Source organism: Mesoplodon bidens (genome assembly GCF_964165515.1).
Source record: "Mesoplodon bidens genome assembly, chromosome: 1".
NCBI classification, from domain to species: Eukaryota; Metazoa; Chordata; class Mammalia; order Artiodactyla; family Ziphiidae; genus Mesoplodon; species Mesoplodon bidens.
Window position 1 is genome coordinate 3,032,501 of NC_138176.1, and position 23,769 is coordinate 3,056,269.

A 23,769-nucleotide genomic window follows, 5' to 3' on the forward strand; every position below is an offset into this window, starting at 1 on the left:
CTTTTGTATTTACTTGAAACAAATGAACGGTATCAGGTGAAAAATATCTGTCTGTGCTTGTTCAGATTTAAGGCCTACAAATTTGCACCTTATTTCAATTTCCTGCGTGCACTGGAGGAAGTGCGAATAGCTTATTCAGAGGCAGATTAATGCAAAAGAGCTGAGGGGGGACATAAATCTACAGGCAGTGACTTGTACCATCATGTAAGTGTAATGATTATCAAACGGGAATCAGGGCTCAGAGTATCAGCTTAACACAGAGAAAATTTGCTTGATGTGAGTATTAAAGTCGTGCTATAATATATCCATATACTGTGACTAAATTTTATAGTTCATGAAGCATATTAGTATTACACTGTATCCTGGTACATTCAAAAGGTGATTTCCATTTAGATGCTCATTTTTCATGAAGATAAATATGACATGAATCATAATTTCCCTGAAGTAAATATTACAAATAATAAAATACTCAGGCAGGCAAGTTGAGGAATGACAGTAATGTTTTCCATTTGTATGGTAAGTGACGAACCTTGTGGCCTATCAAGTAACAAATTGAATGTTTAATCTTTCTCCATGCAGATTGAGGATGGCAAAGTAGCAGCGGTCTCACAACAAATTGAGAGTTCTCTGGTGGCTCGTGGAGTATCAGCTCTTTTGCCTTTGGAGGCCAATAGAGGGTGTCAGCAGAGCTTTGTCAAAATATATCACGAGCGTGAAGTTGTAAAATTGCAATTTACAACAAAAAGACTTTGGGATAACGGGCAAATCTTAGGCATGCTAAATACATAGCAAATATTTAGAGAGGCTTTGTAAGCAATTTAAATATTGTTAGGGGAAGTTGCTTAGCATCTGTGGCGCATCCCAGAGGTAAAGAAGGAAATGTATCCTATCAAACGGTAAATAGTCTAGTCCAAATGATAAAAATATTCCTCAGGGACCAGCTGATGGAGTTAAACTAATAGGTTGAAGGTGGCTTCCAGCCAGGTCCCAAATCAGGCTGGCCCTCCTGCGAGACACACCTCTCGGTGTCTTGGCGCTGGCCGCGGGGCATCATCTTTGCTGATTTGTCCTCAATTTTGGAGCCCCTCCGGGCCTTGGGGATGCCCGGGCAGCGGCTGTTGTTTCTCTGATCTCCATGCTGTTGGCGCGAGGTGGGGTCAGTGCCATGCAGGAGCCCGGTGTGACCCTCCAGGCCGCGGTTCAGGAGCGCTTGTAGTGCACGGCCGGGGGTGTTCCCTCTGTTAAAGGTTCTGTTGTATATTAATTTTAAGTTGCAGTGTCTGCGCTACAAGATGACGCCACTAGCATTTTGATTAAGGATTTTATACATGAAAAAATTTTCATTATCTGAGTTCCCGGAGCCCTCCCGATCGGTTGGCCGCCTGACCCGCAGCTGTGTCTCGGAGTGCCGGGGTGGCGCAGGGGCGGGAAGGGGTGCCCCGCGCTGTAGTCTTTGCTACGGGAGCAATTAACGGGGCTTTTGACTCTCGGGGAAGTCAAGACTCTTCATAAGCAGAAAGGGGTAACAGCACCTGAGTGGATTTTGCTCATTTTCTCTCTGTTTCAGGAGAGCGAAGACAGCACGTGGAGTCTTGAGTGGGCGCCTCTGAGGGCGTCAGAGGCAGGGCCGGCCCCTGTGCCCTCTGAGCCTCGCAGGCTGCCCTTATGGCACAGGGGACAAAGCTCCAGGGGGAGAGAAGTTAAGGACTATGTCTGACTTTTTTCTTCTTTCTTTTAGAAAAACAGGATATTCTTCAATTAATTCATCCTGTCGCTTTCCTTAATCCTTTTGACATCTGCTCAAATTAAGGGTGAGGATATCGAGTCGTGAAAAGGTGAAGGAAAGCTTTGCTGTGTCTTTTTTTTTGAATTTTAGATTTTTTTTTGTACAGCAGGTTCTTATTGGTGATCTATTTTATATATATTAGTGTATATATGTCAATCCCAATCTCCCAATTCATCCCACCACCGAGCTTTGCTGTGTCTTTTCTTATCAGCTGAGGAAAGGGAGATGTTTGTGAAACTCGCCAGGGGTGTGCTTCTGGCGTTTAGCTCCGGGGGGCGCTGCGGAGGCCGTGGGTGGGTGTGGACAGAGCCCCCTGACCATGAAGTCCTCTGGAAGAGTCAGAGAGTGAGCTGGGATGACCCAGCTCAGAGGAAGGTTGGTCCCAAGTTTGTTTGCATGCCTGCAGCACCGGGGCATCTGCCTGCTCCCCACTGACGCCGCCATGAGAAGCCCTCTAGTGGGGACCGGCGGTACTGCGGGCCTCTCTGACATCAGCACCAATATTGTCCCTCTGGACCCCCAGCTCAGTGTGGAGCCCGCCCCAGTAGGAGGGTAGTGAAGTGGGGGGTCAGAGGGGCGTTCGGGGACTTCCTCGGGGGCCCGGAGCACAGTGGTGGGAACACGCTGGCCTGTCCACGTGCCCGGGCTGGACAGCAGGCAGAGGTGACACGCCGTGTCCCTTGCAGAGAGCAGGCAGGGCCTTCCTGAGGATGCTAAGTAAGCTGCCTTGTCGGGACGGATGCTGGTTCTGTCAGCTTATCCTCTTGGAGAGTTGCAGTTGAGCAGAACAAGCGGAGTGGTGCTGTCTGGAGGCCACCTCCACTCCTAGGGCCGCAGGGGGAGGTGGAGGCACTTTTCCTGGCCCATGTTTTCTGTGCCAGCCCACACTGTGCCATCTGTAGGGTCCTGTGGACTCTCTGCTCACACTGGGGTTTTGATCATTCTCTACCTTTTTTTTTTTTGTAATTGCAGAATCATCAACTATTTTAATTTCAAGGTTAGCAATTTTCTCTTGCATACTTAATTTATAATTAGCTGGTTTATAAACCTGTTCTGTGAATATAATTTTACTGTTGCCAAATGTTCTTCATGAATAATTAAGGGCAAATCCCTATTTATCAAATTATTAATATACCTAATAGCCTTGTTTTCATAAACAATGCATTGGAGTTGGATTTAAAGAAAATCCTTCTCTGAGGGATCTGGTGTTTGGTTTCCACCACGGTGAGGACCCTCTCGGGGTGTCTGCACAGAGGGACACTTGTGCTGTGTTGATGTCACGGCCCCCGGCCTTTTTTCCTCCACAAAGGCCCAGGTATCAGTAGCTGGACAGACACAATGGCCATTCACCAGTGGGACTGGCCTCCTTGGCCTTGTGAACAATGTTGTTATTTGTTCCTAGCAGTTCAGCAGGAGCGTTTTTTGGAGGAAATGTAACAGATGAAACCATCCTTTCAGCCTTTTAAGATCTCTTTTGCCATAATCCTACCCCCATTAGCAGGGTACCGCTTTTCAAAGCGAGGAAAGCAACTTTTGCGTGCGAGTTTGGACATAAAAAGCCGTAGTCCCGGCCCTCCTGTTAGGTGACCTGGATCCCGTAGGACTCAGGTCCAGAAGACAGAGGCAGATCCGCAGAACGTGCTTCACCTGGGAAGGAAATGAAAACTCAGGCGGGGAGTTGGGGCGGTGAGGGTAACGCTCTCCGGGCCCACGCGGCCCCGCCTTCCTCAGCTCTCTTCAATTTCATCGAGGACAACAGGGCTGTTTTTTCTCCTTGGACCAGCATCCAGATCACCTGCTCGCCAATAGAAGGTTCCCAGCTGACGCCTATCAATAGTTTGAACAACTGAAACAATAAGCAAGCCCACCATGCTAGTTCAGAACTATCCACTTAACATCAAACTTGTGGGGTGTATCAGCCAAGGGTCTCCGGGCTCCCTGCCGGGCGTTTTAGGGGCCGAGCGTCTCTCGGGAGCGTGGGAGCCGGCAGCCCCGGCCAGGCGAGGTGGTGGTGGTGGGGAGCCTTTTTTGTGTTTGCTGATTACCATCCGCTGGGTTTCCAGTCCACAGCCTGGAAGGAGATGAGGGCCGCGCTTCTCTGTTCTTGGGGCTGCCATGTGTGAGCCCCTTGCCATGTGTGTGCGACGCCGTGTGTGTGATTCATTCCAGAGCAGTTTTAGTCCTCATAAAATATTCATTTTGCTTGTGCAGGGCCCTGTAATTGCCGTCTCTCACCCTGAATTATTTATGCCTTGCACAGGCTGACAAAGCTTTGCCATGCGGCCCTAGATGAATCAGAAACACGGGTCTTTGCTGCCAACAGCATTATAGTTTCACAAAATATGGCACCAGCGTCACTCTGGGCCGCCTCATCTCTAAATCCAGCTTTTCTTGATTTGACATTTTCTTTGCTCTTCCATTGTCTTAGGCAGGCAGAAAGGTTGCCTCTTAACTCGAAGCAGCAACCTTTCTTGCTTGCATGATAGCCGCTGTGCTTGAGAGGGCTGATGTATCTTTATTGCCCTTACTTTTTTCATGCTCGGTAACAAGACAGTGCTTGGGCCCACTTTAAAGCCATATATTATACATTAGCGATAAAGTGATGCAAATAGTCCTGAATACTCTTCAAACAGATAGTGGAGATCAGCCCGGATCTGGCTGCTTGTCACAAAAACAGAAAATAAAAGGTGACTGGGAACTTGGGCCGAGCCGCCCGCTCCCGGCTGCGGGCTGCACGCAGGCCCGGCCTGAGGGCCCCAGATGGGGCGGGAGACTTGTATGGGCCCCTTTGCGGGCGGACAAAGCAAGGCGGGCTCCCCACTCTCAGCATCTCTTCAGCATCCAGCCTCTTCCCCAGCTCGGGCTCGCCCCGACATCTCTGCTTTGCAGCCGGGCGCCTGCCAACGGGTATTTCCTTGTGTTTCTGCGTTCCAGCCTGAGAGCCCCTTTCTGGCCAGGGGGACACGGGTGTGCACGATCCCTGCACACCAGGACACGGACACTTAGAACGCACCGCGTCCAGATATTTAGGGAAACCAAGTATCATGAATTAGGCGCTGGCAGGATGCAGTGAAACTCCCTCCACGAGCCTTTCCAAACTGGAAAGCAGAGACACCCAGTCGGCTCTGAATGTCAGGAGCTCTGGTTTCTAAGCCGAGACAATGACAACCTGCAACAATTCCAGTGCAAAATTCCCACGTGCCGAAGGGCTCCAGGAAAGAGAATCTGTGGAATAATATTCACACACAGGGCTCTACGGAGGCGTGGGGAGCTGGGCAGGCGGGACCGTGATTTGAACACCTTGGTTCTTCCCTGAGCCACAGAAGGGGCTTAATTTACGGCTCCTGGCTCATCAACAAAGGGAGGGGAAGAGGGAAGGCTCGGTGCTGTTTCAAGTAATGGATGACCCGGACACACATTTCTCTTGTATTTGTTGACACGCAGGAGTAATGAAGTTAAAGCTTTGCACACATGTGCCCCTCATTAAGCTGCATTACCTGCATTAAAACTAATAATTGCCACTCAGAGCTGGGCTTCCATTAATCATTTATAATGTTTTAATAAGTTTTTAATCAGGACCTAAAAGGCTAGAGAGGCCGGCGTAGGCAGGTTTGACACTGGTGTCCTGTGTGCACGCACAGGCCTGATTTAAAATGTGATTTTTTTTTTATTAATAATTCAGCCCACGAAGATGATGGTTCTTAATTACGCAGGCTGGCATGGACGAGGAAAACGTGTGTCTGAATAGGAAAACACGAACAAGGTCTTTCCCACTTGGAGACTGGGGGGGAAAATAAACCCCAAAGAAAAAACCTCGTGTTTGTTTTGAGGATGCTCTCCGCTGCCGACAGAAACCAGAACGGCAAGAAGGGTGATGATCCCCTTATCGTCACGTCCCTCCCCACGCACCCCCGTCCGGTGGGAGAGGTTTGAAACCCTAAGTTCGGATAAGCATAGGCACTTAATCTCTGCACACGAAGTCTCTGTAAAAGTCTCCCCTGGAGCTGGCAACAAGTCAGGGGGTGCATCTGATGTGAGACAAGTGATGCTGGCATTTTTCTTAAATAAGGAGCTCCGTGATCAGAGCTGGCAAATAGAGAGCAGTGTCCAGAGGGAGTGAGGAAGCTGTTTTAATGAGCCCGCAGCGAAAGACAAAATACAGACTGATTGACAGGGCGAATGATCTGCTGGGGAAATAATGTCAATGCCGCATCGCCCATTAGAAAGAGAGAAATAGGTAAAGGGGGAGAAAAGAAAGATAGGCACTTGAAACAAGAACCCTGGTGTAAATATAGCGCACTTCACATTTCTTTTGTGTTGTGCGGTTGACTTCTTTTAAACAGATAACCTTATCAAAACTATCATGAGCTATCAGGCACAGTTACAGAAAATACTAACTAGAATCCTGACAGCAAGCCAGGGAGGGTAACGGAAAAGCGCAGAGCCTGGGCATGCATTTGCTTCGAGAACGTCTACCTGGGTTTTACTTATCGGAACACATTAAAGCCACCCAGAAAAGTTTAACGCGAGTCGTACACGTTTCTCCAGAAGGAGGGCTCGGCAGGATGTGTCCTGGGCGTGGAGATTGAACTGGCCGGCAAAGCTATTACATCCCATCAGATCTCCTTGGCATCATTTTAATGAGAATCATTGCACAAGTACAAGATCATGGTATCTGTAAGTGCCTCTTGACAGCCGCTGCTGAAATTGTGATGAAACGAAAAACCATTATAGCAGAAATTTAGCGATAAGGCTCTTTGGGGGGACGGTAGGGCCTGGTGTGGCTGTGGACCTCGAAGGGTTAATTTTCTAAACCTAATAATGTTCGATAGTGAGGTATTTGTCAGGAGATAAAGAAGTGATGGAATCTGGGAAGTGGGTCCCTTGGCGATTGTAGTACAAATATTGTTAATGCGGTGCGGTTACTACAGCGAGGGAAAGTAAAATAGCTCCAGTCCGCTAGAGACAGCCTCTGCTACAGTAGAGCAGGAACCTCCAGACAAAGGCCAGTAATTGTTGAACCGCGAGTCAAGCCGTGGATATTTTCAAATCCTCCTCGATCTGCATTTACATGCGGGATATCATGCGTGCCGGGGGACGGCGCCCACGGGGACCGGGAACCCGCAGTGGGGAGTCGGGCAGCCCCAGCCCTCTTGCCCGGGAGGGAGGCCCCTCACAAAGGCCATCTGGGCCCGGCTGTAGAATTCAGTCCCGTCCCCCGCTCTGGCCCCTTCCTGATGACGTCATGCAGGCACTACAAGTATATGAGACCCATAACTTGAAATGTACAAGAATTTAATAAGTCTGGTGTTAAAGCAATTTGTCATGGCATATTTGAAGAATAAATCAGACTAATGGAGCAGATTTTCCCTCCCGTATGGCATTACAGGACGTGAGCCCAGTCATAGCTAATGGCAGGGGTGGGAGAAAAAGAGAGGCCTGACATTAAGACCCTCGCATTTTGGAAATCCGATACGTATTGACCTGTGTACTATCTCAGTGCACAGATCTGATGTCAGCAGAGTGTACTCGTGTATAGGAACTGCTCATTACAGGTTTTCTGAAGGAAGCACATTGTCTCTGAGCCCCAGAAGCCGATCGGCTAGGATTGCTCAGTAATCAATACCGCAGCAACTGATGGCCCGGCACACACCGCAGCTGCGGCCACTGCTTTCAGGGACTTCCCAGTAATTAGCCGGGACTTGGAGGCAAGCACTCCACCACCGGTCACTTCCTTATCAGTCAGGGAAAAGTCTCGTAAAGGCTCTATCTTCTAATTTGACTCTTTCACTATTTCCCTTCAAGAGGGCAGTAGCCACCCCAGCGACCGACACCCCAGGAGGGGCCACTGCCCTGTGGGGCTCCTCGTCCCTTTGGGCGGGGACCTCCTCGCCGTGGTGGCGAATGGAAGCGAGGTGGGCGGCCCACGAAGGTACCCGCTTTCAGGGGAACGGTTCAGCGGCGTCAGCCCAGTCGCAGGGCTGTGCAGCCACCACCGTCTCCTTCCCAACATTTCTGTCACCCCCCCAAAAGGAGACCCCGTGCCCATCAGGCACTTCCCCAACCCCGCAGCCCCTGGCAGCCACCAGAGGGTGGCGACTTTCCCAGCTGCATCTTCTGGCCGCTTTTCTCTACTCACTCTTCGGTGTCAAGGTTATTAGTTAGGTATGAAAAGAGCCTCCTGGTTTTGTGTCCTGGATGCAGTAACTAAAGACATGGGGGCTCGATCAGGAACGGGGGCCCTGCCCTCCCGGAACCCTGGAAGCTGTCAGCGCCGTGATTTACACACAAATGCTTTGGGAGTTTTGATGGATGACATGGAGGCCTATCCAGTGGCATTAGTTGGCTGCTTGTTAAGAGCTCAGCCTGAAGGTGGAAAATCGGGACCTCCACCCCTGCCCCAGATACCAATATACTTTTCAACCCTGGACTCAGGTTTCCCACGTCACTTGTGATCGAGGGCCAGGAGAGGAGGCCGTGGCCGCTCGGACTGAGGCTGGGCTCACGTGCGGGAGGGGCTGCTGGAAGCCGGAGCTCTGTCCTGGGTGTGCCCGTCACCTGTGCTCAGGGGACCCGCCTGGGTCTCCCGGCTCGCAGCCTCGTGGCCTTGAAGCTTGCGGTCACTCCTGTTTCCAGGCACCCGCAAGACCAGGCCCCGAGACAGTCTAAAACTCGACAGTTAAAAAATTTTTTTTAAATCTCTGCACATAGTGTTTCCTGAGATGCTGCGTGCGAATAGGTAGTTTCAGACATGTGATAGCCACATGCAAAGAACAGCCGTTGAGACAGCTCCACGTTTCCTTTTTCTCCTCAATCACCAGGGTGCGCACGCCAAGCCCACTGCAGTTCTAAGGAGACAATCCATTTCTCCTTTGACCAGAGGGAAAGAAATCATTATTACATGATTAGTGGCTCCGGCTAGGTGAGGAACAGCAGTGGCAGGGAAGGTGGTGAGGATGAGTGGTATTAATTACCTAACGCTTGCTGGCAGGATCATTTTATCAGTGATTTGGCCATTGGTAAGTTGCAGCTTTTGATAAAAGTGGGCAAGTTCTTAGCTACTGGAAACAGGAGGGAAGGGGCTGGTGTCAGATGAGATGCATCTCATCAGCATTTCTCTGACAAACCAAATTCATTCCTTATGTAATTGATAACGGCCTTGGCCAATTACTTCACACATTACAATACACAGAGGCCCCCTTCGCAGGTTTTGCAGGGCTGTAATTAGCTATGCTAATACCCCCTTTATTGGCCCTAATACTGCTCAACACCTTTTGCCACCCTGGAACCCACTAGAGCCCCATGGCCTGTCAGGACCGCTGATTATTGAGAAGGATAGCTTTAATCAAACCTAATTGCAGTTAATTTTTCTCTCCTGCTCTCTGTTGCCAGCGTCTAATGCCACGGACTCCTTGATATTCCATTAAATTACAATTAAACAGCCTCCTTTGTTTCTGATTGTCCTGAACGACACCACAAAGTTCTGTAGCCGCTTAAAGGAGAGTGTTTGGTCCTAATTGCCTGCTGGCCCACAAAGGGCCAATTTACACAATACCCATGTAGGATTTAAACAGTTCATAATGTAATGGACATTACACAGGAGCCTAAGACTACAATTAAAATGATTTTCATCAGATAGAGAAGCCCTGGTTAATCAGCTTCATAAAAGTAAATATAAATGAACTAATTCATAGCTTAAACACACAGAAGGGGGGCAGACTTTGAAATCGGTTACTGAGGCGAGGGTTGCCCCTTACTGCGTGATGCCCAGAGTGGGCTCCAGCTAACACGGTCGGTCCTGCTGTTCGAGTCCCGCTGAAGGTGCCCGTGTCCTGCCGCCGAGCACTTCCGGGGGCACCGGCGTTACTGGGGAGGATGCTGGCACAAATGCCACCGAGACCAAACTGAACTTTCTACCGAGCACAACTGTCCCTGCAGAAGGGAGGGCGGCCTTGCAGTCTTCAGCTCAGGCTCCAGCTCTCAGGGGCTGGACCCAGCAGCTCTCCCATCCCTGCCTCCCAGTTAGAGGGCCCCTGGGCCCGTCTTCACAGGATGCCCCAGAGTCGGGAGGGGCAGCCTCTTGTTCCCAGCTCTCCTAAGAGCGAAGGAGATCACCCACGTGGCTCTTCTGCTAATCCCCGCGCGCCCTAAAAGAGGAAACCTGACTTCCAAAGTAATGAGATCACACCTTTCCCCCTTCTAATCGCTGCTGAGAACTTTCCAGGATTCTGTGCGCTGTCTCCGAGCGGAACAGTACCGGGGAGTTTCGGCTGATGGGTAGCAGTGTGCCCTGAGCTGCAGCTTCCTTCCCCTCCTGCCTGGGAGAAACAAGTAAATAAAGCCCATATTTCAAGCTTGATTTACTCTGGTACCTACTGTGAAAGATGATGACTCTTTAGGGAAATAAAGACAGGGTCAGGGAATTAGTGTACATAATGGTCATTTTGATGATGGGCCAACAGATGCAGCCGGGAGCACACTGTACACAATTAAGCATAATGTACTAATGACAGGTTAGAATTTTTATCGCCTCTTTGCCATCGAGCAGCAAATCCATGGCTAGCAGTAATAAAGAGTTTATTGGTGTTAAAGCCAAAGATTTTCTGACACAGGAAAGATTTTTCCTTTCATAACAAGAGTATTAAATCCTCTGTGTACCAGACTCTAGAAGTGAGATATGTAAAGTGCCTGTCAGATATTTCTTAGAAAAAAGCCAATTAAAGGGTAATTGAGTAAAGGATGAGAGCCACCATTTGACTTCACGCGTCCGCATTCCTTTCTCACCCTACCCGAACGCCCCAGCGCCAGCGAGCCCTCGCTAGCGGAGGCACACGCTCGCCCCGGACGTGACGGTGCGTGGGGTCGGGAGCCACACGCTGGCTGGGCCGTGCCGCCCGCCTCGAGGAGGCCTGATTGAATCCTCGAGGAACCGAAATGAGGGTGAAAACTAAGCGCAAGGCTCCTCTCCCTCCATAAGGGCCCAACCTGCGTCCGTTCCCACGCATGTCGGGCCTTATTTCGTTTGTGTAATTGGGGCCCGAGTGCCCGGGAGGGATCCTGCTCTGTAGGGCCGTGCGCTCCAGACCTGCAGGTCTTTCTAAGTCCTCTCGCTGCTTTTTGAGAAACTTTGAAAAGAATCCTACCATTGCCTACGCATCCAAAACGTGTAAGTGTGTGCGTGCATGCACACGCACCCACCTGCTCTGGAGTTGACCCCGAGATGCTCGGGGTGGTGAGGGGGCCCAGCGCCCAACTTTGCCCGTTTCTGCAGCTGACGGTATTGAAGGCCCACGTGGGCCAGGCCGCTTATGCCCACAGTGACCATGCACGGCGAGGGCCGTTCAGGCTCAGTGCCCACTCTGCTCTCCAGGAGGTGAAAGGGTGCGAGCTGGCTGAAAAGACATCAAGGAATTTAAAGAAACCTCCTCTGGAGGGGGGAGAAATCAGACCACACAAAAGCTCCCCCAGTCGGCTCCATGCAGATGAGCGGCTCCGGCCGGCGCCTGCCTGGAGATTAGCTGGGTGGTAATGTGAGGCGTAATTGCGCCATGTGGCTGCCCCCAAAGTGAGAACCTAATTGCCTGACAGGACGATAACTTTGTGACGCCCTCACCTTGTTAGGCCCTTATGCGGTTGGGCGCAGGGTGGCCGCAGGTGCGCTTAATTTACCTCACTGCAGAGTGCGTGGAGCTTAATTGCACCGTGGTTGTTAGAAATTGGTGGGTGGACGGCCGGGCAGCTTACTGTATGCTGATGGCAGATGGTGTTCAGAGGCGCGGCGGGCTAAGTGTATAGGTGAGGCGAGTTAATAAAAGATGTAAATTCTGGCCTAAAATAGTGAGGCCGCGCGGGATGTAAGGAAATTTAATTAAGTGGCCACTATTCTTTCTCCCATCAGTCGGATTTTCCTCTGCCCTGGTGGAAAGTCGTCCGGGGTATGTTGGGAATGCAGCTGGAGACATGAATCTCAGACTCCCAAATCTTTTTATTTTCTGATATGATAATCAGCCGCAAGGAACCTTGACTGCCGGGTTGAAGTCAAGGAAATCGTGTGAAACTTCATAAAAAAGTAGTCATCAACCAGTAGGACAGAGGATATTTGGAAAGAAGATAGAGGAGGTGTCTGTTGATAGCCTTGTGGACAGGGTGTCAGCCCAGAGGCCCCAGCTTTTTGGGGCTCAGGACACGGGCGGCCTTCTCCAGACAAGCCGAGCTGGTGCAGGGCCGAGACCCCCTGTTCTCCCGTGGCTGGCGGTGCATCCAGGCCTCCCGGGGTCCATGCGCTCCTGTTGTGAGCCAGAGCTTCCATGTTTGTCACAGAGCACGCGGGAACGGGAGGACAAGGTGATGATGTTTCTGTCACAACATCTCAACACTCTGGCATGCTTCGGAACGAGGCCCGGCCTTGGTGGGAAGCAGAAACAGCTCTGCGACTAGCCTCCCCTCCAACCAGGGCAGCGCCTGGTCCCCTCCCCCTAAGCGACGGTTTCCTTGCCTCATGGAGGGTGGGGTGGGGGGGGGCTTGATCGGTCCCTTAAAACCACACGTAGGCCTTTCACAGAAGTCGTTGCTGCCCTTAAAACAGCACCCCAGATCTTCTCTTAAGAGTCATACCTATTGTAACTTGAAAAGCCCATCTTTAAAAGCGTGTTTACCTAGGCAGTGATGGCCCCTGGGCTTGGGTTGCCAGGTAGAATTCAGCACGTCCAGTTAAATTTGAATTTCGGAGAAACAGTTTTTTTTTTTTTTTTTTTAGGATAGGTATGCTTTGGGACAGGCCTAGCCTCAAAAATCATGCGTTGTTTATCTGGAATTCAAGTTTAACTAGGCATCCTGTGTTTTTATTTGCCGAAGCTGGCAGCCCTCTCTGGGGTGGACGGGTCCCCGGTGATTAATGGTGGTGCAAAGATCCAAGTGAGAAATGGCCAATTTAAGTCACGGTTGTTATTATAAAGCTTGGAAACCCCCAGTGTCAAGACAAATGTAAGTCCCTGCTTCCTCGTGTGGAGATCTTCCACAGTGCCCAGTGGACCCGGAGGTGCCTGCCTGGCCTCTCCCGAGTTCTCTCTCTCTCCCTATCGCCCCCTACAGGGCAGCCAGCAGGTGGTATGGGGTCGGCTCCCCATGCAAGAGTGTCTTTCAAAAAAGTCTGTGTCTTTTGTCTGATAACCCTAACAAATATCCATTTTTTGTATTTTTATAGATTCTTTCTAAAGTTTTTCCTCAAGTGCAATCAGAACTGTTTGAAGAATGCAGGCAACCCTCGGGACATGCGAAGATTCCAGGTACACGATTCTGGACCGTGGTCCAGACTTAACGCTATGAAAGTTGAATTCCCTGATGTTGCAATTGTTCGGAAACCAACCTTTAGTTCTCAGGGGCTTGGGTGCAAATGAGTCAGGATGGGCTCATTCGAAAGAATATTTAAATCGAATGCTTTAAAAATGATCTGGCGCCTCAGTCCGTCAGAGTCATGGAGCCTAGTCGTGGCCCGCGACGAAGTGAAGCTGGCTCTGGAAACGGGACCTGAGCTTTTGCTCTGATGACAGGGTGTGCCTCTGCCTCCTGGGGCAGTGCACACCGCCCTGGCCCTCTGTGTCGGGCTGCGGGGTACCCCGAAATCAGAGCGATCAGGGCTGCGGGTTAAGGTGGAGCCTGCCTTACATTCAATCCTGGTGAGTCCTGTGGGTGTGTTTCAAAATGACTGTTTTAGGATTTTTGCAAGTAAAGTCCTCCTAAGGGTAGCATCTCATTTAGTCTGTTTCCTCAGTTGGACCTTGCTGTTCATGCTTGTTTGGTTGGTTAGGCTTTGGACCCATGCTGAAGACCTTCCTTAGGGATGGATTGGTCTGTGGTAGGGGAGGACCACTAGGTAATATATGGGGTGTACTCAGGACTGAGGGGGCTGCACCTGTTCCATGCAGGCCTCTACCAATTCCAGAGTGTTTCCCCAGCTCAGCTTCCCTCCCCTGAGGCTGGGCTCTTCTCACCTCCTTAATTCCACACCTCGGAGCTAGACCGTGTTCCTGAGCCCAGGCTAACTTGTCCTCTGGTGAGTTGTCCTCAGATCAGAGGATTTCCTCTGGAGGAGAGGTGTGGAGAGCCAGTTGGGCTCAGGGGTAAATCCTGATCCAGTCATGGTTTTCTTGCCTTTGTTTGTGAATGACTAGGAGGTGACTTCAGGGTGAAGCGTGCTCAGCACACATGATGGATTGTTCTGCTGATTTTAATTGTAAAGATATCTGGGCAGGGACCCCAAACTGCTCCTGGTCCCGACCCACCAGAGAGGAATTTGGAAGCTCACTGCTAGGCTGGATGTTACCAGATACTTCTTCTTTGGGATTTAGACTAGTTTACCATCAAATCACTCAAAGCTTTTTTTTAGAAATGTAAGTTATGCTTCAGTCTTCAGGCGAAACGTGACCATCTGTCTTGACATCCAAGCAGCCAGTCAGGGCGGTGGAGCTGGTGGACCCGCCGACTGTCATGCCCTGACCCTGGGGGCCGTGTCTCTTGCAGACAGCGGGGCGGGCTTCCGCTTCTCTTGCGCGAGGCTTCACGTTGGTCCATCGAGCAGAGTGGAGGTGGTCACACGTTGGCTCGCCAGTGGCTGAAGGCAGCATCAGTTGCAGGTGGAGCCCGCAGTTACTAGAAGGACTTCCTCCCTCTCTTTAGCTAATCTCTCTGCCTCTCAGGAGGCTTAACTGGACTTAACACTAGGTCAGGGCTTACACGACGTTTCCAGCGGGCACCACGATCTCAGCACCTTTCTGTAGGTGCACCGCAGGGCTGGCCCGGCTGGGAAACAAACACAGCTTGTCTGCTTTCTCTGCTCAACTATGCTTTTCCCTTGGTGACTGACCTATATAGAGATGACGGAGCAAAGACAGTGTCCCTTTTTATTTTTATTTTTACCCTTTCTTGTTTCTTTAACTTATCACGGTCTAGGACTGTAAAGAGGATCAAGTCTGCGGCTCGGCGTTAGTCCTGTGTCTTCGCACCCCATTCGGGGGAAGTGTTGGTAGAGGTCCCCCTGCGTCCAGGGCGGGGCCTGGTGGACAGGCTGCCAGGAGGGTGCCTTTGTGACCCCGGCAGCCCTGCATCCCCCACGTAGAGGCTGCCAGGCGAGTAGTGGCCCCAGAGTGGGGTCAGAGCCACCTCTGCTAGGGCAATGGAGATAGTTGAGAGAGATGATGCTGAGGCGTCTGGCCCTGGACCCGGGGATGCTGGTGGTGGCACTGACATTATTTCGAGGCACAGAGGGGCCTGACGTTGTGGAGACTTTAACGATCTTGGCGATGCCCACAGCCAGAGAGAGTCATCTGGGAAGGTGTCCCCTTCCTTTGCGGGGCTGTGGGTGCAGTGGGTACTGGTCCTGCTTCACAGGGTTCCTGTGGGGCCTGAGATTTTTATAAAAAATCAGTTACTCACAGATGTATTTACATATAAGTATGCAGCTTTGCTTTTTAAAAAATCGTACTTATTTACAATCACTTTTATGTATCATTTTTTCTTAACTAGTAGACTTCCTTTTTTAGAGCAGTTTTATTTAGGTTTACAGAAAAATTTCACAGAAAGTGAAGAATTCCCATGAGCCCCTGGCCTCCCCTCCCCCCGACTCTCCTCTGTTATTAGCATCTTGCATCCGTCTGGCTCGTCGTTAACGGAGATCCACTGTAGCTGTGGCTTTGAACTCACCGTACGTGGCACGCCTTGACGTGTGCCCACCCTCCTGCCCAGCTGTTTTCCGTGGGGTCGTGGTTCTCTAGGTGGTGCCAGCCCTCTCCACTGCCCAAACGTGGCAAGGAAGCGGGCTCTCTCCACCCCAAATCCAGGCTCCGGCCCCCAGGTCCTGCCGTAAGACCCAGACCGAAGCTGCGCCCACATCTGTGCTACCCCAGCTATTCTGGAAATAATGCAGTATACAGACCCACCTCTGTTCGAGGAAACTCTCAAGGCCGGTGTAATTTCCTGTTTCCTGGGTCCATTAGGTGGGGGGTGCCATTTCTGGGGTGCTTGTTCCAAGCTCCCCTGGGAGGACCTCTGGGGTCCTCAAGGCCGTCCCTGCCAGTGTGACTTCCTTTTTTTACTTCTGCGAAGCACTGAGCATGTGGGGGAGCCCAGCCCCCATCTCTTCCCCGGCCACCCCCACCCCGAACCTGGACCTCAGGGCCGCGCCTTGCCCTCCAACAGGATCACACTCCCTCAGTAGAGCAGGTGCTAGCCATCCTCGCCATCCTTCACCGTGAACTTGAGAAAGGGTACTTTCCCTGCACTGAAGCCATTTTATTCCTATTCAGCTCGGTCTTTTCAGATGCAAAAACGTTCATTACCAGACGTTGGATGTAATTGTGACATTGACCCGGGGATCATTTGATGATAGGATGTGGGGAGCAGAAGCAGCTTCTGATTTATGAAGCCTTTTTTTGGGAGGGGGGCAACTCTGGGTCCTCAACAACTCTTCCAGGAAGGACAGTCTCCAGTGAACTCATTTTAATTAGATAAACTATCTAATCAATATGTGAATAGATCAATCAAAATAGCAGCTTTAAAATGAGTGGCTGGAGGGGTGTCTCTGAAGCTAATGGTGAGAAGAATATGTCTGTGGATTGAATTCACTTGTTAGCATAACAGGAGATTAAACTGTAATTAGTGCAGCGGGTCTGGAAGAGAAGCAATCGTGAGTCACAGCAAAACTGCCCACACACCCCATTAGCCAAAAAACGCTGTGCGCGCACGTGGCCTCGAGGGGGATCCGGGAGCAAGAGTGGGTCGCTGGCTCAAGACCTTGGGGGCTGGCTTGCCGGGGCACCCGTGAAGGGGCCTGACACCTGGCAGGGCCCCGCCTCCACCTCTGACTCCAGTTTCACCTGCGCTTGTCTCTGCAGGTTGTCGTGTCGACCACGGTCAACGTGGACGGCCACGTGCTGGCCGTGTCTGACAACATGTTTGTGCACAACAACTCCAAACACGGGCGGCGGGCCCGCCGCCTGGACCCGTCAGAAGGTACGGCCCCTTCTTATCTGGAAAATGGTAGGCACATGCTACATGGCTTTTTTTTTTTTTATTTGCGATGCTTCTTTTTCTTTGTGCCATCCTTTCTGTTGATTCACGCCCAGTTGCTCCCGCCAGGCCCCCTCGCTGGTCAGACCCCCGTCCCTGGGACAGAGCCCCCCGCCCCAGCATCCCTCTCCCCCCCCTCACTGGCGGTCTCAGCTTTCCCACCCACCTCACCTGCCGTGGCCCTCACTTTATTGGTTTGTCTGTGTCTGAGCTTGCTTTTGCTGAGCGCTTTTCCTGAAGTTTTAATGTATTTGGTTTTATTTTGGCTGGTCTAGCCCCCATCCGGCTCATCCCCAGATGCTTTGGGCACCTTTTGGTGGGCGCTCACATCCTGGTCCCGTGAGCCTGAGCTCATGGACTTCAAGGACCCCCTGGCCCTCCATGGAGAGCGGACGTGTGTGTGTGTGTGTGTGTGTGTGTGTGTGTGTGTGTGTAGGTATTCACACATGGGGGGTGGGTGGAGGGGGTGAGGAAGAAAACGGCATAAAATGTTGCTAACCAAATGCTTTCAGGTGATGGACTCGGCTTGTTAAAAGAATTTCGGTGAGGGTGACAGGCAGGCAGGCGTGTAAGTCAGACTACGGCAACACGCAGACCCTGGGCCTTCCCAAGTCTCCCTGTCACCAGCTCCGTGCAGACGCGCGGGTCCCGCCATGTGTCACCTCCCCTCCAACATGAGGTCCTTTCCTCTCTAAGACATTTCACGAAAACCATGAGATTCTGACCAATACGAAGTGTTGGAAAGTAATATGAGGTTTTTTTGTTTTTAAGTGAATTGCAAACAAAACAGCATGATTAAATTCTTTAGAGCAAAAGAACCCATAAAACTAAGCAGTTAGAAGACACATTCTCTAGACTGAGGTCTTGGATTTAGGAGCCGCCCGTGAGGCAGACAGACATGTACACAGGAAAATGAATGAAGCCCGTGCAGGTCATCAGAATGAAATATGATTCAGACGTAAAAACTGGAAGACAATTTGTGAATCTGCTGAGGCCCACAAAAATAAACTAATTTGTTTTTCTACATTAATGACTAAGGTGTAAGAGAACAAAAATATAATAATTAAAGGTCGCCCTGGGTGCCAGGGTCATTAGAATCTGTGACGTACTGTTTATCTCCTTCCAATGCACTGAAGGTAGGTGTGTGTTTTGCTTAGTAACCATCACTAATGAGGTTCACAATTAAGAAGGTTGGATCCCCGTCCTCAGCGCCCCGCTTCCCCAGAGAGCCAGCGCTGGCAACGTGATAGGTTCACGAGGCCCCCGCAGCCCTCTGGTGTTAGGTTGTAGCGTGGGTCCAGAATCAGCCTCCTCTAATGAGCTATTATGATCTGAGCAAAGTACAAGTATTTATTTTTGTAAGTAGCATGAAAAAGCATTTGACTGTAAGCAGAAAATATAGCATTTAGAAAAATAAAGGCCACTCGTGGGTACCTTGGAGATAAACCCCGACTAATCAAAAGCTATTTGCAGAAGCAGTCTTGCTCGAGATTATTTTAGGTTTGTTTTTCAATTTTTTTAATCAACGTTTGAACCAAGTCACTTTCTTGCAAGAGATTGAAATATCTTACCCAGTCCCCCCCCAAATGACTCATAATTAAAAGATGCAAATAGGTGACTCTGAGAACTAGCACATATAGGTCTTTGAGGAGGAGGCATTAGTCATCAGTGGGAAGGGTTTTGTTTGTTGCTCTGTAATTAATGCCCAGTTCTCAAGAGCCCTACAGAATATGACGGGGTGCTCTCTGGGATGAAGAGAGATGCTTTCCTCCACTTGCCGAGAGGGCTGACGCTTAGGAAGTTCATTTTAGGGTCTGGATGTATCATCCCCAAAACCCCTTTTCTTCCTTCTGCCTGGTTAGTTCATGTCTTAGGGGTGGATGTTGGCTTTGCATCGGTCCCACATTCTTTAAGGAGAAAGTGCCCCCGTAAACCGCCGATCTGTGCTGCCGCTGTGCAGCCTCTCCTGGCTAACACCTCATTATCCAATCATCTAATATTCACCAGCAGTGTGTACACACTCGCTGATGGTTTCCAAGTAAACTAATTCCCCCTGCTGCTGCGTGGATGTCTGCCATCGCGTCCTTTGAGCTCACAAAAAGCAAGGCAGATTATTTACAGTATTGAACACAAGCGAGGGGAAAACAACCATTCTACCTTCCAGCACGGCCCAGAAGAACTCGGGCTTTCATTTTTTTTTGTTGTTTTGTTTTTCCTTGTCACTTGTCCCCTCATAAACGACTCCAACCCTGATTAAACCTTCCGTGAGCCCTGCCCAGCACCCGGCCTGCAGCACAGAAGCGATTTGCATGCCAAGTGCCGTAATGCGGTTAGGTTTATGCAGTGAGGACGACCGAATCCAGGCTGCGGGGGCTTTAGCGAGTTAAGGGAACAGATGGCCCTAGGAGAGGTAAAAGGTATAATCCTATCAGCTGGAGTATCAGCCAGCCATCTGGACATCCCGAGCACAATTACAAGACATTTTAGCAGGCAGAACAAAGAAGTCTTCATGAGGCAAGATTAGGCCTGTTTGAGTGCCTCAATATTGTGAATGCAGGGGAAGGTGACAAATGCTGTGATATTACTCAGGAGAGCTTGCTGATTAACGGGAAGCAGGACGGGGAAGCTGTTTACTAATAGAATACTGGATGTGACCCCCAAAGAAAGACCGGGGGAACCCAACGGTTCTGTCTACATCACCGGGCTCCAGTTGCATCACTTTCACTTTTTGAGCTTCTCGCCCCAGCTGTTGGGCACCCTGGTCCCCAGACCAGCCAGTCCTTGTGGGTATCCAGGGTGTAGGCACGCAGGTCGTGGAAGCCGGGGTGCCTTCCTCACCAGCAGGCTGAGAGGGGCTCCTGGAGTTAAGAGGTCCCAGCGCAGCTCAGATCAGCAGAGGAGATGGGCCACACCTCCTCTTCCCAGCCTGCGCCCCAGGAGGCTGGACCACACGGAAGAGCTCGCAGACCAGGATCGGCCTTCAGGGCTGCTTCCCACCACGGGCCGACCCAGGGAGAGGGGTGGGGAGCGCGCGGGGGGCTCCTCCTTGCCCGTCTTCAGCTGCCGTGCCAGCTCCTGTCATCTGCTTGAGTGTATTGTGCACGTATATCATTAGATCTCTGACGCTGTCTGTGTAATTCATTTTGCTATGGTTCCCATTGAACACATGTTCCCTCTCTCTGTGTGCATTGAAATGTATGCAAATACAGGCAGGAGGAAGATGGCTATCGGCTGCTGCCGAGAAGGCCGAGGCAGGCCCGGGGTTCTTTCCGCTGAGAAGCTCTGCAGATTCTGAGATGCTGTGGCTTTTCCACTGGGCCACAGCTGCCAGATAGCAATCTCCTGTGCATGCAGGAGATCCTGGATTTTTTTTTTTTCTTTTCTCACCTCCAAAGTAAATTTGTTTACTGTAATTTTTTTTTGTGTGTGAATTATTTGCCATAATTGGCTGTGCTGATGAAGGTCACCCCCTTGGAGGGGACTTGTCAGTCTTTAGAGAGCTGATCCTTTTCAAATGCTCTCCATGCAATTAAGAAAAGCAAATGTCATTCGGAAGCCTCAGAAATGAAAATGTGCATGAACTTATTAGCATGAAGTCAACAGCGCTAGTTAAGGGCAGGTTCCCAGTGTGTGCTCTGTGCTCCTGCTGCAGAGGGAAATGCGCAGAGAACGAGCAAATATAACCCCCGCTCGTCCAACATTAAAGCAAACAAAGGAAGGTGGTGTCACGCGAGCCAAACAACAATACCTGCCGGTGATTAACTCGCCGGGCCCGTCAGGGAGCCCACGCGCGTGGGCTTCCCGAAAACTCCCGCTTATGAAGATGTGCGGCCAGACCTGACCCCGAGTCTAAAAACGATGACGTACCTGGAGCGGAGCTACTCGGGGGCTCAAATAAGATGAACAGCCTAATAAGGCCCCGAGAAGTCCTTTGGAGGCTCGTACGCACACGTGCCGGGAGGGGGCCGCGTGGTTAAGCCACTGCTTGTTTACTAGGCTTAGTTACTACTTTCTGGAGAGGTTGTTTCCACAGAGGTTGTTGGGAGGGATGGAAGATCACCAAATGGAGGGGGGGGCCCCCTGGGGCCGGGGGTCGAGTTCCTTCACCCACCCCACCGTGAAGCCGGCAGGACGAAGGGTGACACCGGGGGCCCCAGGGCTTGGGGGGGGGCCCTCCTCTCTCTCTCGATGGAGGATTGAGGCCTGGGCCTCCTCCCGTCTGGGCCGTAATTGTGTCCAGACGGCATTAGCCAGCAGACCTGGCGGACCTTTGGGGCCGCGTCGCCACCCAGCACACCCGCCTGCACAGCCTTCTTTTTTGCACCAAAGTTAACAAGACAGAGAGGCCCAGGGCCCTGAGCACGGCGCCCAGCCAGGCAGAGGAGGCCCTGCAGGCCAGAGGGCAGCACCCGGAGCCCTTCCCCAGTAACGGGCAGCTCCTCCCGTGTGGGACCTCTGCCCGTGACAGGCCATCAGAGGCGCTAGAGAAGGTCCCCCAACATCACGTGGAAGAATTGCTGATCAAAGGCCAGGACAAAGCCGGCCTCCGTGAGGCTGCAGCCTTCAGCCCAGGCCTCTGCTCGCAGGGCTGCTGGGAGCACCGTGCTGGACCTCCTGGTCCCGCTCCCCGGTGCCTGCCCTCGCTGTCTGTCTCCCCTCCCCCAGCAGGGCCAGGCCGCAGCAGCATTGTAATAACTCATGCAAATGTGAGCGCTCCCAGACAAAGGGAGGTCAGGCCAGCGGCTGGGGATTCCTGTCGACAAACAATATTAGGTGTAAAATGTGTACCTTTGACGAAAGTATTAATATCGTGCTTTTGATTTTTTTTTTCCTGATGAAAAATGAAAAGTAGTAATTGTGAAGTGGCAGAGGAAAATGAAGTTTTGAACCAAAAGGCAAAGTTCGCGGATGAAAACACCCAACCCAATTAGCTGCTTATGAGGAATCGAAATGCAAGGCTTTTGCTCTTCCGTCTCCCTCATCAGCCTTTGATTGACTCTGCTCAGATCTGGACCGCAAAGCAGATAAATCGACGTGCCACATGCACGCGATGCTTAATCATTTGTAGTAGTCATATTTGCCCTGAAACATAATTTGCTACATCAAGCCATTTTTTCCCCTCACTCACTGGTATTCCGTGGCTTGGCCTTTGCTTTATAAAACATTTAAGAGTTTGCTTTAAACACATCAACGTGCTGATCTACGATTGCCCTTTGCGTGCCGCCTGGAGGAGCGGCCGCCTCTCTCCGGCCCCGCCCGGCGTGGCTGGAGGTGGGCAGCGTGGCGGCAGCGTGGCGGGCTCTGAGGTCTGCGTTCTCTGTCTTGTGCGGGCAGCCACTCCGTGCATCAAGGCCATCAGTCCCAGTGAAGGCTGGACCACGGGGGGAGCGACCGTGATCATCATCGGAGACAACTTCTTCGACGGGCTCCAAGTCGTCTTCGGGACGATGTTGGTCTGGAGCGAGGTAAGCCCGCGGGGTCGGTGCGCGTCCGGCGCGGCTTTGTCCGAGGACCGTCGGACGTGCTGTCGATGGTGCATCCTGTCGCCAGATCCCTTGAAACCGACGGTGCGCCCGTGGCAGGGGCTCCTCCGGTGGGCGGGTGCAGACCGCTGCCCCGCAGCCCTGGGGTTTCAAGCCTGGCGTCGGAGGTCCCTGAGTGCCCTGGAACAATTAGTGCTAGAATTACTAGAAGCAGGTTTAAGGAGACATATGGTGGTGATTTTCATATGAATGATGCCCTGTGGCCTTTCCTGCAAACTGAAACCGGGATCATTTGCAGATATTTTTCTGAAAGCACAACTGTAGGTCCTGAGTCTCTGGGTGACAGCTAAGAGGGAACATTCCAAGACGATGGTCCAATTTTTGATCATTTTGGTAATTATATCCAACTGGCAAGTGTCCGCCTCTTACACCCAGCGCCGCTGAAAGCCTCTGCCCTGTGTGGTTTTTATAGCTGATCACTCCCCACGCCATCCGAGTCCAGACCCCACCGAGGCACATTCCTGGAGTCGTCGAAGTCACCCTGTCCTACAAATCCAAGCAGTTCTGTAAAGGTGCTCCTGGGCGGTTTGTCTACACCGGTGAGTTCACATTTCCAACTTTCGTGGTGTATCAGTAGATGCTTCCTCCCAAGGAGGGCCTCTCGGCCCCCGGGGGCCCCCTGCATGCGTTCTGCAGTCAGGACGGGCGATCCCCTGTGGCCCTCCGGTTGGTGTATTCGGGGGCAGTTTCTACATCCTCTTCCACGTGGTGTGACGCTATGGACAGGTGCAGCCAGCTCGGGCCAGGTGACCTGGGCCCCTCCCCCCATCCGTGGAGCCTCCCTTCTCACCTGCAAAGCAAGGTGGTGGGAGCTGTCGGTAACCACAGTCCTCCTGCTTCCATCGGGTGGCTGCCCCGCGAGGTCCCAGAGGTTAGGCTGCGTACCCGAGGTCACACGCCCCCTGTAAACGGGAGCGGGTCTCTGCCCCGGGCCTGGGGCCTCACACCCCACACCGCACTGCTGCTTCAAGGGGGTCCGTATTCTGGGAGGGTCTCGGACACACTGACATCACCAGACAGGGTCACCTCTGAGGTCCCACGTTTGCTATCTGAAAGTCGTCTGCTGCAGTGCTTTGCCCACAGGCTGCTTGGAGAACACCATGCGTCTGAGGTTGCTACTGAGAAAGGCCGTAAATGACCATACGGCTTGTGCGCATTGGGACCTCTAGTCCTGCCACCTGCAGAAGCTGTAACCTCTGAGACGTGCTTCTGGGGGTGGCCAGCACCTGCTGAGCCCCACGAGGGCGGAGGGGACGAGGGCTTGTTCTTGGACAGAGTGGCCTCCACGTGCTCGCGTGGTCAGGGTGGTGGGGGAGGTCCGTGCGGGAGCCTGGCTGGGAGCCGGGGGCTCTGTCCACGTGCTGTCGCCTGCTGCAG

General features: G+C 51.7%; 1 protein-coding gene across 12 annotated transcripts in view; it reads left to right on the forward strand.

Annotated features, from left to right (window-relative positions):
• Positions 1–23,769, forward strand: part of EBF3 (EBF transcription factor 3) — a 117,830-nt gene that overhangs the window by 64,839 nt on the left and 29,222 nt on the right. For 6 of the 12 annotated variants that reach the window (XM_081236417.1, XM_081236422.1, XM_081236423.1 and 3 more), the window contains exons 7-10: positions 12,990–13,071; positions 16,675–16,819; positions 22,184–22,314; positions 22,805–22,931. In XM_081236417.1, coding sequence (XP_081092543.1) covers positions 12,990–13,071; positions 16,675–16,819; positions 22,184–22,314; positions 22,805–22,931 — 485 coding nt within the window. The remainder of the gene's footprint in view (positions 1–12,989; positions 13,072–16,674; positions 16,820–22,183; positions 22,315–22,804; positions 22,932–23,769) is intronic. The other 6 variants (XM_081236421.1, XM_081236424.1, XM_081236425.1 and 3 more) reach the window with 1 other exon arrangement.